This window comes from Atractosteus spatula, chromosome 20, assembly GCF_055471065.1.
Source record: "Atractosteus spatula isolate fAtrSpa1 chromosome 20, fAtrSpa1.hap1, whole genome shotgun sequence".
Lineage (NCBI taxonomy): Eukaryota > Metazoa > Chordata > Actinopteri > Semionotiformes > Lepisosteidae > Atractosteus > Atractosteus spatula.
The window spans coordinates 13,776,154-13,788,763 of NC_142725.1; the positions used below are offsets into that span (position 1 = coordinate 13,776,154).

General features: G+C 37.9%; 1 protein-coding gene across 1 annotated transcript; it reads left to right on the top strand.

Annotated features, from left to right (window-relative positions):
• The first annotated feature begins 520 nt into the window (after window positions 1-520).
• On the top strand, window positions 521-10,185 carry LOC148817588 (uncharacterized). Its single transcript, XM_088938270.1, has 8 exons — window positions 521-690; window positions 2,372-3,500; window positions 5,368-5,502; window positions 5,751-5,925; window positions 6,908-7,006; window positions 8,115-8,206; window positions 9,122-9,262; window positions 9,877-10,185. The coding sequence occupies exons 1-8, from the start codon at window positions 521-523 to the stop codon at window positions 10,183-10,185; spliced, it is 2,250 nt and encodes a 749-aa protein (XP_088794396.1).
• Window positions 10,186-12,610: the final 2,425 nt, after the last annotated feature.

Here is a 12,610-nt window from a genome sequence, read left to right on the forward strand (position 1 = left end):
TTTTTAATTACTCAGCAATAATATGATAATATCAGTTTGCAAACAGTAGTACCCTACAGTATAAAGCTTTAAAAAAATAAATGGAGAAACGATTATCTCAGAAGCTTCCCTTTAGAGGGAATTGATTGAAATTTAGTAGGCACTTCTCCACAATTACAGGAATGAAAAACAGCAGTGGAAACTACAGAAACAAAGCCGTAGTTTCCATTAGACAGCCACTGACCGACAAGGTTGCACATGAGCTTATTCGTCAGCGACCCTTTAATCGGCTCATTAAAGAGACATCTCTGTGCACCGTCCTTGTCTGACACTACTAATCCTTCATAATAAAATCATAGAGGAGGAACGTCACCGTTTGCTTTTCCATCATTATTTGGCATCCAGGTTGTATGAACAAGAGATTGTTTGACACCGAACCCGTGCTTATGCGGAAATTAAGACCTTTATTTTGGAAGTTGAGCTTCCTCGGTAGCTGAATTAAATTTTGCGGCTCAAGTTGTAACCCACTAATTAGGATCTGATGTCAGGAGTAGGGAGGTCTATGAAAAAGGACTGTTTTGCCTCTGGGGCGCTCTCCTCGTCGTCGCTGAAAGGGACATTTACTAAAATCCGACAGAAGAAAGCCAAACCGCACAGGAAATCCCAGCCAAGAAAGAAAGAGGACAGCGAGAGCGACTGTGAACTTTGCAGGCAAGAGAAACGAATTAATCATACTAATACTACAGCATCACAGCGGGAACATTACAATATTAACACTGGGATTAGCTTTCAAAAATTGTGGTTAAAAATAATCTGTCCTATAGTATAAACCTTTTAAGGCATTATTTTACACTATAAAAAGAAAATAATATAGAAACAAGTCGCTGTTTGAAGATAATAAATTGAATATTTACATCTTACATCGATATTGATATTTATTGTTTAAAGAACAACGTAATTATTAAATCCACATGTTAGAGTTTCACACTGATATACAAGCATTCGTTGTTATAAATTCTAAAAATTTACTTATCTAAAGGTTGTGCATGTTAAAAAAAAGTCTATGCGAAATATTCCAGCATTTTTACAGAGCAATGTATAAAGTTATTGGAAAATGCTTGCAGAACAATTATAGATAACTTTATATATTTTCATGTATATCCAGAAAGCAACTGGGATTTAGAGTAAAAAAGTCCACACTTTAATGGAGCTATTTTATCCAGGGTATTGAGCAAGAAAATAAAAAGGCAAATATGGAAGATTTATTTTTATTCAGTTTTTTATATGAAAAGCCTTATTTATTCCACAAGATGATTTTTTTCGGAGTTTCGCTTTAAATATTTTTGTAATAATGTAATATTTATTGTTTTAAGCAAGTATTGTTCATAATAAAATGTAATTAATGCCGGGCCAAGAAAATATTTTAGTGAAACAGGACAAGAAATTTTGTAACAAAAAATAACGGACCTTTAATATTTGTTGTAAGGTACAGATTAAGTGTTTGAAGATCGAAAGCATTTGCATTCTTCTACATGCGACGTTTTAAAGGCATAATGAAATATCATTAATTAACAGAAAGCCGATTATTCCCGGTAGGATCAAATCGGAGACTATTCCAGAAGCACAGAATGTAGCGAAACTATACTGTGGGAAAGTACTCCGGTCCATCGAATAAATAATGAAATAATATGATAAAGTTAGTAACAAACATTAAAAAAATATCCCAACAGATAATTTCAGCAGAGTTACAGAATTGTGTACAAATTGCTTAATGTGTATTAAATAGAAATGACTTCCCTTTGATGAGGAACGTAAACTATATTTCTCTTGATAAATAGAAAGTCGCTCAATAATTTGTTTCAAATTAGATGTTTTATTAATTAAAGCTATGTCTTGTTCGAACTGTGTGTATTTTTTCTGCCAAAGTTACACAGAACGTAGAAGTTAGAACAAATGGGAAATAAATATTTTGCATAGCCTAAATCAGAGATCACTTTGGTGATCCAGTTCTTCAAAAGTTAACTGAGTTGGTTTTCAGAAATAAATGCCTTTAATGACTCTAAACATATATTTTGCAACAATAATCAATAATAATTGGCAGACAATTAACGGTAAATTAAATTAATATTTTCTCAAAGTTTCGAAAGCAAATTAACTATTACGATTCAGTTAGGCTGGTATAAATTGTATTTTTTTCTGTAGCATAAAAAATTCTTTCGTTGTGAGAGGAAAAAAATAACACTATATATAAAACAATAATTTATATATAAAAAAAAACATTTTTATCTGGAATTCGTTTTCTTTGTGTTTTGAATGTGCTACAAAGCAAAATAACATTGCACAGACATACTTGTTGTGATACATTTCGGGGGTGCTGTGTCATGTTCGACAGGTGCTCGTCCTCCTCGAATGTTGGCAGCAACCGGACGGTTCGGCGGATTCTGACTGCTTGCGTCATCTCGCTCCTGGCTCTCCTCGGCTCGGTGTCCGTGGACCTCGGCACCAGCCTGCAGGTTTGGCGGGACACCGAGGCCGCGCTCAATGAGCTCACTTCGTGCAAGACCGTCCTCATTCTCGGGCTCATCCGGGAGCTGCAGAGTGACCAAGACTCCTGTAACGCCACGTCCCCTGGAGCTTGTCGGCATTTATCCACCAACATCATACCGAGAATCAGCCACCTCTGTCGAACCCTGGATCTTGAAGTTAATGTTTCTGGACAGTTATGTGCTGAAGATCAAAAGGAAATCTGTCAGACACTTCTTTTGGTGCTACCCACTGTCCTTAATGGCACAGGAGAAAAGGAAGGCTCAGATACAAATGTCACAGGAACTGCTTTCTCTTTGACCATTTCAGAGCTCTTGGACCTTTGGGGAGATCCAGAGCTGGATATCTGGAGAGTGAGGTTCAATCCTGACTGGGCAGATGTATTGTCTCTTAAACTTCTCCTGAGGTTCCAAGTGGCCGCCCGAAACATGATGGAGTCATTCTCATCCCTGCCCAATCAACACCTTGTGACTTCCTGGTATCACGCGGTGAGCCATCTGAGTTTTGCTATGTTGGTGTCAGAGAATCTGCAGAGCTGTTGGCTGGAAAAGGGCAATGTATCCCAGCATGCAATGGGGCTAAGAAAGCCTCCAATTCTCCTGCCTTTGTGGACTTCCTTCAGCATGAGCTCAGTCAGCCACACCGATGCAGTCATTTACAGGCTGGGTGATGTACAGGACTGCTTGCTGGACAGGGCGAGACAGACTTTGAAGAAGAAATCAAGAGACTTCATCTCCACTGTGAGCCTCAAGCTATGCTTGCTGTCTATTGCCTGTCTCATCTATCCCATAGTGCTACTGTCCTTTAAGCAGATGACAGAGTGGATAGAGAACTATGCAAGGAGTCTAAAGGAGAGAACCGAGGACCTGAAGCAGGAGAGACGTCTGGCAGAAGACCTCTTGCACCAGATGTTACCTAAATCTGTAGCTAAGCAGCTACGTCAGCAGAAACACGTAGAAGCTGAGAGTTATGAGAAGGTAAGGTACACTGCCATGTCTTGGAGATCATGTAAATCTTATAGGGTGTCTTATAGGTCACCCTATATCACATTTGGGAACATTTGAAAGTGTGATTCATTAAGCAAGTAAGATGTTCTTATTTTCTTAATGAATCAGATCTTTTAGGGCAGACTGGTATTTGGAGTATTACTCCATTATTACTTTATTTAAAAAAAAAATCACCTGCTGTATTGTTTTAAATTAATTTTTGAAGTCTTTAGAAAATTCGGATCTAAAGATTACCCAGAAAATCTACTGGGACCATGGCGGGAGATCCCTGCTATAGGTGATGGCTGAACACGATACAGTTTTATGTGAAAGGTAAGTCACAAGGATCTGAGAGGTTAGTGTGCGATTTGCACACATATCAATGAGAGTAAAGCACATTGGCCTCAAACATTTGGACACAAGCAAAGGGAATAGCCCGTCCTTTCCTTTTTTGTTATATTCTTAAAATTATAAAAATAATTAAAACAATGTATTAAAATCATTATTAATTAACCATTTATCTGTGGTCTTCTTAAGCTGGAATGTGCCTCACATTGCCCAGTTAGCATTGTAATTCCTTATAACAATTTGATTTATTTCTCTCGCAAAAATCAGAAAATGTGAAAAAACAGTGTACTGTACTATTTGTCTTTTTTCGAGAAGACTTTGATGATAATCAAAAGAAAGTGAATAGCTTTTTTCTGCTTGCTGTTGCAGAAATTTCATATCAAGTGACAAAACTAAAAGATGTAGCAGGCTGCTTTTTTTCTGCACACAAAAGAAGACAATTGCTTTTAGATGAGCTGGGAACAGAGCAATGTAACTGAGCATATGAATGATATTATTTGCAGTTATTGTCCAAATAATTACCTATAATTATAGTATTACATATTCATTAGGAGATAAGACAGATTATGAAGGTGAAAAGAATGCTCATCTCATTAGGGCTTGCTTGATCCATTAGAGCAAGCTGGGTCTTAAAGCAACAAACATAGAAATCGATTCATTCGTGTGGGTATTTGATTGCATTAAATGAATGCTGATTTGGTGTGTTAGAAAAATAGTGGACTAAATTTGGGGTCTTCTTCAGTGAAAGGAAATGCATGTTATTCTGAGTTAATTTCTAACTGTGTAAAAGCAATGGAAAACCACACAATAGTACAGGAATGCTAAGAGCTAGAGTTATAAAAATAACACAAAAAAACTAAAATTGAAGTTTAAAGGCTCTCATGGGTAGAGATTCTGTTTTCAGTTTTTAACTATGCTGACTATTACTAGCTATAAAAGTCTAGTATGGACACTGTTTCAATGTTAGAATTTTTTGTTTACATGTTCGTATGTTGGGAAAATAAATACACAGAGGAGAGAAGTCCAGGTGATGTTATATTTGCTTCCAGAGTACATGTACTGATTTGTGGAGTTTCAGAAATGTTTTGAAAGCCAGGACACTATACTGTTAAAAGATGCTGTCCTTCATATGAGATTTAAAACCGAGGTCCCCACTCTGTGGTTTTTAATAAACTCAGGGTGTTTCTTGCAAAGAGTAGGGGTATTACCCTGGTGTCCTGACCAAATTTCCCCCTCTACTTTCTCTACTTTCCCCCTCTAAGTTCTTCTACTCCACTGACAGCTGATGTGTGACAAGTGTCTGATAATTGCATATTATTATTATTAAGTGTACTAATACAAAAGGGAATTCAAAAATCTTCGGTTCTATGTTCAGCTTCCATTACTGTTTTAACTCATAACTCAGTTCTCAGTTAAACTCATTTGCCTTCCATGTTTACTTTTGTTTTTACTTTTATAATACGTTGAATACCTAAGATCCTTAAGAGGTGGTTTCCTTTCCCTTGGGCAGGTGACAATATTCTTCTCGGACATTGTGGGCTTTACTGCTATCTCAGCCTCGTGCACCCCCCTGCAGGTAGTGGAGATGCTGAACAACCTGTACATGTGCTTTGACACCCGCATTGACTCCTATGACGTGTATAAGGTAAGCACAAAGCAGCCCCAGGCTTGTTTCATCTTAGCAGTTTAGATTCTTTCTTTGGTTTGCCAGAAGAAAAACAAAAAAAAAAAAACAACACAGTTCTGAGGTTCAAAGAAAATAGTTTGTTTAAGCTGCTGAAAAAATGCTATGAATTCCACCTGCTGGTTGCTCCTTCTTTGCAATGGTTTCCAATTGTACCCCAAAGGCGATTCTAACTGGATAAAGGCTATTCCTGATCTCCCTCTTCCCAGGTGGAGACTATTGGAGATGCCTACATGGTGGTAAGTGGCCTTCCGGAGAGGAATGGGGACCGGCACGCTGATGAGATTGCCAAAATGTCCCTGGACCTGGTGGCTGCTGTGCGGCAGGTGCCCATACCACACATGCCTAGTAAACGGCTACAGCTCAGGGCTGGCATCCACACAGGTAAGGCTATAAGAAGGCTTCCAAATGAGAGAAATCCATGCAGCTAACTGACCCCAGTCTCCTACCCCAAAGGTAGGAGACTGGGGGACAAAGGATTTTTCTACTGCATAGTTGGATAGGTTGTTGAAAACTCTTGTAAACCTTTATGCAAAGAAGTGCAATCTTAGTCTCTAATGCACTTCTTTTTGATTTTGTTCTTCTTGTTTGCTCACCTATTAGCCTGGGCACATTCTCACTCTTCTGATTCATACAAGCTAGACTGCTTCAATCCTCCTGTTCGCTTGAGGTACATTTTGTATGAGCCTAAATTATAGAGAACTTTAATGTTCTGTTCCTTCTGATGGAGCCTGCTAACAGCTTTTACATGATGAACTGTGACCATCACGCTTGCTTGATCACAGATGCTTCCCCCCCTGTACTTACCCCCAAATGGTGAATCTTTACCCAAATGGTGAATGTTTACACTAAACTCCTGATGACAAAAGAAGGTTTCTATTTCCTAGAGTTGCATCAAAGACAGGAAGGGGGTGGAGGGGGGAGGAAAAATATATATAAGTTCTGTAGGACCATATCACCTTTGAGCTACGATAGGTACTATAACTATTATGGTCCTTATTGTGGTTCCTTGTATGCAAACAATAAAGCTTGGCTGGACGAACGAACACTTCAAGCTCGAATTTCTTGGTTTCTACACTTCTTACCTGGTGATTTAATAAATCACAATTGACAGAAGTAATACAGAAACCAGAGACAATTAACAGTGTTAATGTTTGGGCCTGCAGTCTGTTAACTTCTCATGGAGAAACGTTCTATTGTGACAAAATACCATGTGCAGAGCAGATACACCAGAATGCTCCAGTAAAGCAGTTCTGACAGCAAATAAAGAAGACTAATAGTTTATTACAATGATGCTGAAAGGATCATCCTTACTGCTGTAAGGATAATTTCCTGTCAAAATTGTTGTTTGTGCTTGTTGAATCAGGTCCCTGTGTCGCGGGGATTGTGGGCTACAAGATGCCGAGATACTGCCTGTTTGGAGACACTGTCAACACAGCCTCGAGGATGGAGTCCACCAGCCTGCGTAGGTAGACGCTCTCTTGTTTGCAGCAGTGGGTCTGAATATTCAGCTTTTGTTAGAAGAAAGAGCTCTCATTTTTTCAAGCCCGGGAACTGTGTCATGAATATTTTCAGTTATTATATCGCCATAGAGACGGGGTTATTTCAGTCTTACAAGATGCAGAGTCCATCGTTAAAATCTCATTGTTTCCTGCTATCACACTAACACACGGTCTTTCAGGTTGCTTTCCAAGACAGAGGACGAGCCTAGGTAGTTTTCTGTATAGTTTATATACATTAAGCCTGTATTCACTAGTAAACACTACAGAGCTACACATTGGGTGTGGATTCTTGGGATTTCTGGATACTGGAGGAGGAAGCTGCCACCGGGGCAGGGATGATGGGCTGGGGGTAGAGGGGGTTTGGGGTGGATTTTACTGTTGTACTGCTGTAATAATAATAACACTAACAATTAACAATTAATAATAATTAATTATTATTACTGCTGTAGGGATAATTTCCTGTCAAAATTGTTGCTTCTGCTTGTTTAATCAGGTCCCTGTGTATGTATGGGAGAACATGGGATTGTTTTTTGCATTATAACAATTTCTGTATTCTTTTCCAAAAACAAAAAAAAAGATCTGTTTTTTTCAAAGATAAAATCCCAGAATGCATAAATCATGCGGATATACATTATGTATCAAATGCAATGGCTGATATAGAATAACGGCAATAAAACAAAAGAAACAGTGAAAGCCAAGATAGGAAATTAAAGTTTTCACTGTTGATTTAAAAGAACTCACAGTGCTGCCAGCACTAATGCCCTCTGGAAGATTGTTCTCCAGTCTCAGTGCAAAGCAGGGAGAAGCACTCTGAAGGATCACTGTCCATCATAAGAGCAGCACTGTGACATTGTTCTGGGGGCACACAGAAGCCGAGTCCAGAGAATGTGGACGTGGAAAGTGAAGGCCATGAATGTAATATGGAGCTGAGAATCAAGGCAGAGATCTTAAAACTAGTGGGACCTAAAATATCTGAAACTAACCCTTCAAATTCAAATTCATTTTGCATAGTGTTAAAGATTTGTGCCATACACCACAGCTCTGTGATGACGTTTTTTTCTTCTATGGCAGCTCAAAAGGTTCATGTCAGCTCTGCCACCTACCTCGCTCTGAAAAAGGATGATGCCTATGAGCTTCAGCTGAGAGGGGAAATAGAAGTTAAGGTAATATTAGAGGCGGCAGCCATCTCATCTCCCAGGCCGGTTCATTCTCGCACATCCTGAGTCTTATAAATGTAAGCTTTGTTTTTAGTTCAGAAAGATAAAAACATTCCCAGATTTCTGTCAGTATTCTCATTTTATATATTCAACCAATCTTAATGAGAACAAATACAGGAGACATTTCATTTTTTTTTCACAGTGTCTCTTGTCACACATTATTAAAAGAACTGTGGGGAGATGGTTTGGTTTTGCATTAAATACAGTAGCATGTTTTTATAAAAAATATAAAGTTTTAAAGTAGTATAAAGTTGTAGGTGATTGCTATACACATATTGTACATATAAATATAGGGACAATTGTGATTACTACTGTGTACAGTAGTATAGGCATTTGTCAAAAATGTCATCTACAAATGGTCTTTCTGTCTGCTTTTCATATAATTTTACAGAGACTTAGAATTCACCATTAAATTGTAATTTTTAGGTATTTCCAGTAATCAGGCTATTAAAAGCACTTCAGGTAATTAATTTCTCATGACACAAAGTTACACAGATGGGAACTTATCTTTATATGAGTGTTAGTGCTTCTTAGCTCCTGTCACATCAGTATGAGTATAATTAACCTTTCAATTATTGTGTGATTTTCTTTCATGGAGTACAAGAGATAATGGCCTTTAAGGGTGTTGAGCTCTTTAAGGGTGTTTTGTAGTGTTAAAGCTGTAATAAATTCTGACGGTCGGAGCAATACAGGGAAGGAACAAAGGAAGGATTCGCAATTCATTCCTCTAAATCGCTAAAATACAGACCTAGTTTCTTTAGAATGATATTGCACTTCTCCACTTACAAATTACAAATCAAGTGAGCATACAATGGAAGATGCAAATATATGCCTACATCTGAGGTTTCTCTTTGCTCTCAGGGGAAAGGTAAAATGAACACATACTGGCTGGTAGGCCACAAGAATTACAGCGTTCAGAATGACAGCCTGGTGTGTCACTGGAATCCCAATCTATCAAGAAACAAGAAAGGGGGAGATGGGAGCAATGCATCTGTTGAGCAGGTGGGGACATATTTTTCCACTGAACCTTATCTCAGCTTTTCAAGGGCTGGCATCATACAGCAGAAGAGCCACTCTTGACAGGGCAGGTTAATGACTCCCAACAACACTAAATTGTGCACTCCAAGAGACATAGAAAAGGACTTCCCATTCCCCGTAGAAAGCACGATTTCGTGTTGTCAACTTACCAACAAACGTGTCTTTTGAAAGTCTCATGAAGAATACTTGGAGAAGATCCAAGTAAACTTCACACAGAAAGACTGCTTCGCTCAGAACTGAGCCCAGGAGCCCAGAGATGTGAGGCAGTGGTGGTAACAGCCACGCCATCATGCTCTCTAGGTAGAGCTGTTCCACATGATATTCAATACTGCCTTTAGCCTACACTGCAATGAAAAAAATAGTGTGAAACATACTGGCCAATGCTGGGGGTTTTCAAGTCACAGAACATCTGCTGTATTAAAAAAGTGCCAAACAATCTTCTGGGTCCATATCACAAAATAAGAGCAAAAACAAATGAATTCAGTCTTTTTTCAGCTGGGTATTTCCTACAAGTGACTCAAATAAAAAGTCAATCTATTTACATGCTGTACTGTGTTTTAATTTTTGTTTTCTAACAGTCTAACACTAGCATCACAGTCTGGAGCATCAGTGAGAACACTACCCCAGTTTCCATGGCGGATTACAGCCCTAATGGCCGGCCTCTGCCAGAGCCTGCGCACACCACAGCTCCAGAAAGCCCACTGTGCGTGTCGGTGCTGGTGGAGCAGCCCCCAGGCACGCCCGGGACTCTGGGATCAATGACCGGAGGGCTCCAGAGCTGCAGCAGTGAAGGTGCTAGCCCCAGACTCTGGACCAGCAATGGGACAGCTTTCTCTACACAAGGGAACAAAACTGACCTGCTGCCTGGCTCAGTCCATCAGGAATAAACACGCTGGCTCCTCTGGACAGAATATGAATGTATTGTATATATTGTATTTTTTTCCCCAGAATTGATTACTGTTGAAAGATGGTTCTCATACAGCATACAGGTTTTCATACAATGCTGTTTTCATACAGCATTTCACAATGGACGAGGTTTTTTAGAGTTAATTTTAAATTTAGTATTTTCTTATGTTAAGGAAGATCCACAACAGAATTAAGACTTTGCACTTTTAGTCAAAATGTATCTTTCTTCCTGTTTTCCCTTCAAAAAGGACTTTTGAAAGGTTCTGTATAATTGTAATAGGATTAAATGAAACACTCTAAAACAAAAAAATTTAGAGCAGTCTGAAATAAAAACATTTGACTATAAAAAGAGGAAATATCAACAGAAAAGAACAATTTTGTCTGGGAAGAAGATTTAATAAGGGGTTTTATGTGATAGATCTATAATGATCTCAAAAGAAATAATTCTCTTACAAATTGTCCCAGAAGCTACAGCTTTAGAATACAATTATAATGCAAATTCATGAACCATTTACAAGTATTTTTCACATGCTGGTCTGTGTATGGATGGACGGAAGATTACAAACAAGTTATTTGCATGAACAATTATTTTATTCAGATGTGGTCCTCTTGAGAAAAAAATAGGCCTTTCTTGCCACAGTTTTATTCAGAAAAAATTACATCAAATTACCTTGTTTCCATGATTACAGCAATTATCTGTAGTGCTCACCTGATCTGGCTTGCCAGTGAAGTAGAAGGCTGGTACACTAAGACTCAATTGTTTGTTAATAAAATGAACCTCAGGTGTAATTGCACTTGGCTGATCACAGGAGCAGACTGAAAAGCTAGCTTTTGTTGTTGCACACTGCTAATGCCAGAAATTTACATTGGGTGGAACAAAGCAAAACTAAATTTCTAGGTTTATAAATTCTCTTTTACATGGAGCTTCATGAATATTTCTGTTTTAATTAGGTTTATGTTGTTGTTTCAAATCCTTTTTGCTGCACGAATGCCGTGAATTTAGAAAGAAAACTACAAGCATGGCATTGTGAAAAATTAAATAAAACTTTTAAAGACTTGTCAGTCACAAAAAAATGTCATAGTCATCTGTGTATTATTTTGAGATCTTCACGTGTAATCAACTAAAAGCTCACAGCTACAATTTAAATAGTCACAATAAATTACACACTAATAAACAGAGTATGATATGCTTTTGCTGGGACAATAATTCAATAATAAATAAGATTTTATCGTTTACTTATTTATCATTGAAAATCAGTCAATCAAAGAAATACAAAGAATATATTCTAAACATATTTTATTCTTAAAAGAAAATAATACGTTTTAAAAGAATATTGTTTATTTGAACAAAGATACACATTAATCACCAATTGTGTGCTTCTCATTTCACCTTTGAGAAATATACATCATTTGTTTCATGAAGCACGGTCTCTACTTGAATTCGGCATCTTTGGTGCTTGAAAGAATATCTTATCTTGTCAAAGCTATCAAAAAGATGTTATTCAGAGGACAATGATACAAAAGCACCGCCAGTGTTGAGTGAGTACGCACTATCTGCCAGGAGAGGGCGCCAGTTAGCTATTTCGTTCCTCTTTTCTCTCAAAGTACCACAGAAACACTTTGTGTAGGACAGCATTTGTACTTACAACAGATTTTGGTGAGAAGAAGTATTATTTACTGTCTGAAAGCCTAACACAATTAAAACCATAAGGAATTATAATAATTAATAATTCACTTCTCACACCTGCACACATTTTTTCCTTTATTTTTTAGCTTTGTCAGTTCACGTGCCTTTTTGAAACAATTAGTTGACACTGTGGTAAGAAAAAATTATTCTTTGTTATATCTGTAATGGTTTACTTTTTAAATGTAAGTTTCCCAGACACAAACAGCTCAAGTATACAACGGGTAGTATTTCATGGTTGCTGGAAACTTAAAAAAAAAAACTTTTTTTAAAGTCAAAGACCATTCCTGCTAGTTACTACAGGTGGTGGAGGTACAGATACAAATGTGTGCACAAGCAAGCTAGCAAACGCCAGAATATTCTCATTAACCTGCATAGAAGGATATATAATTGAGCTCTATTTCTATAAAAGCCCATCAATTGAGAACATATTAAATAGATCTGAACTGTTTATTTATAGCACCCATGCACACAAGGGTAAATTAAGAGCAGGAGTTAAAGACTAAAAATAGGTAACACTACACAGTATCATGGAATCTAGTGACTGGGACCCTTATCATGTTATTGAATCTCACCTGCTAGAACAGCTGGATGAGAGGGGATACAGGCAGCTAAGCACACAAGGGGGTCCATAGTATCTCCTCATATGTAACCTTTCTGATAAAGTGTCATATCTTGCCCATTAGACACAAATGAGGTGGATTTTCTCAGACTGGTGACAG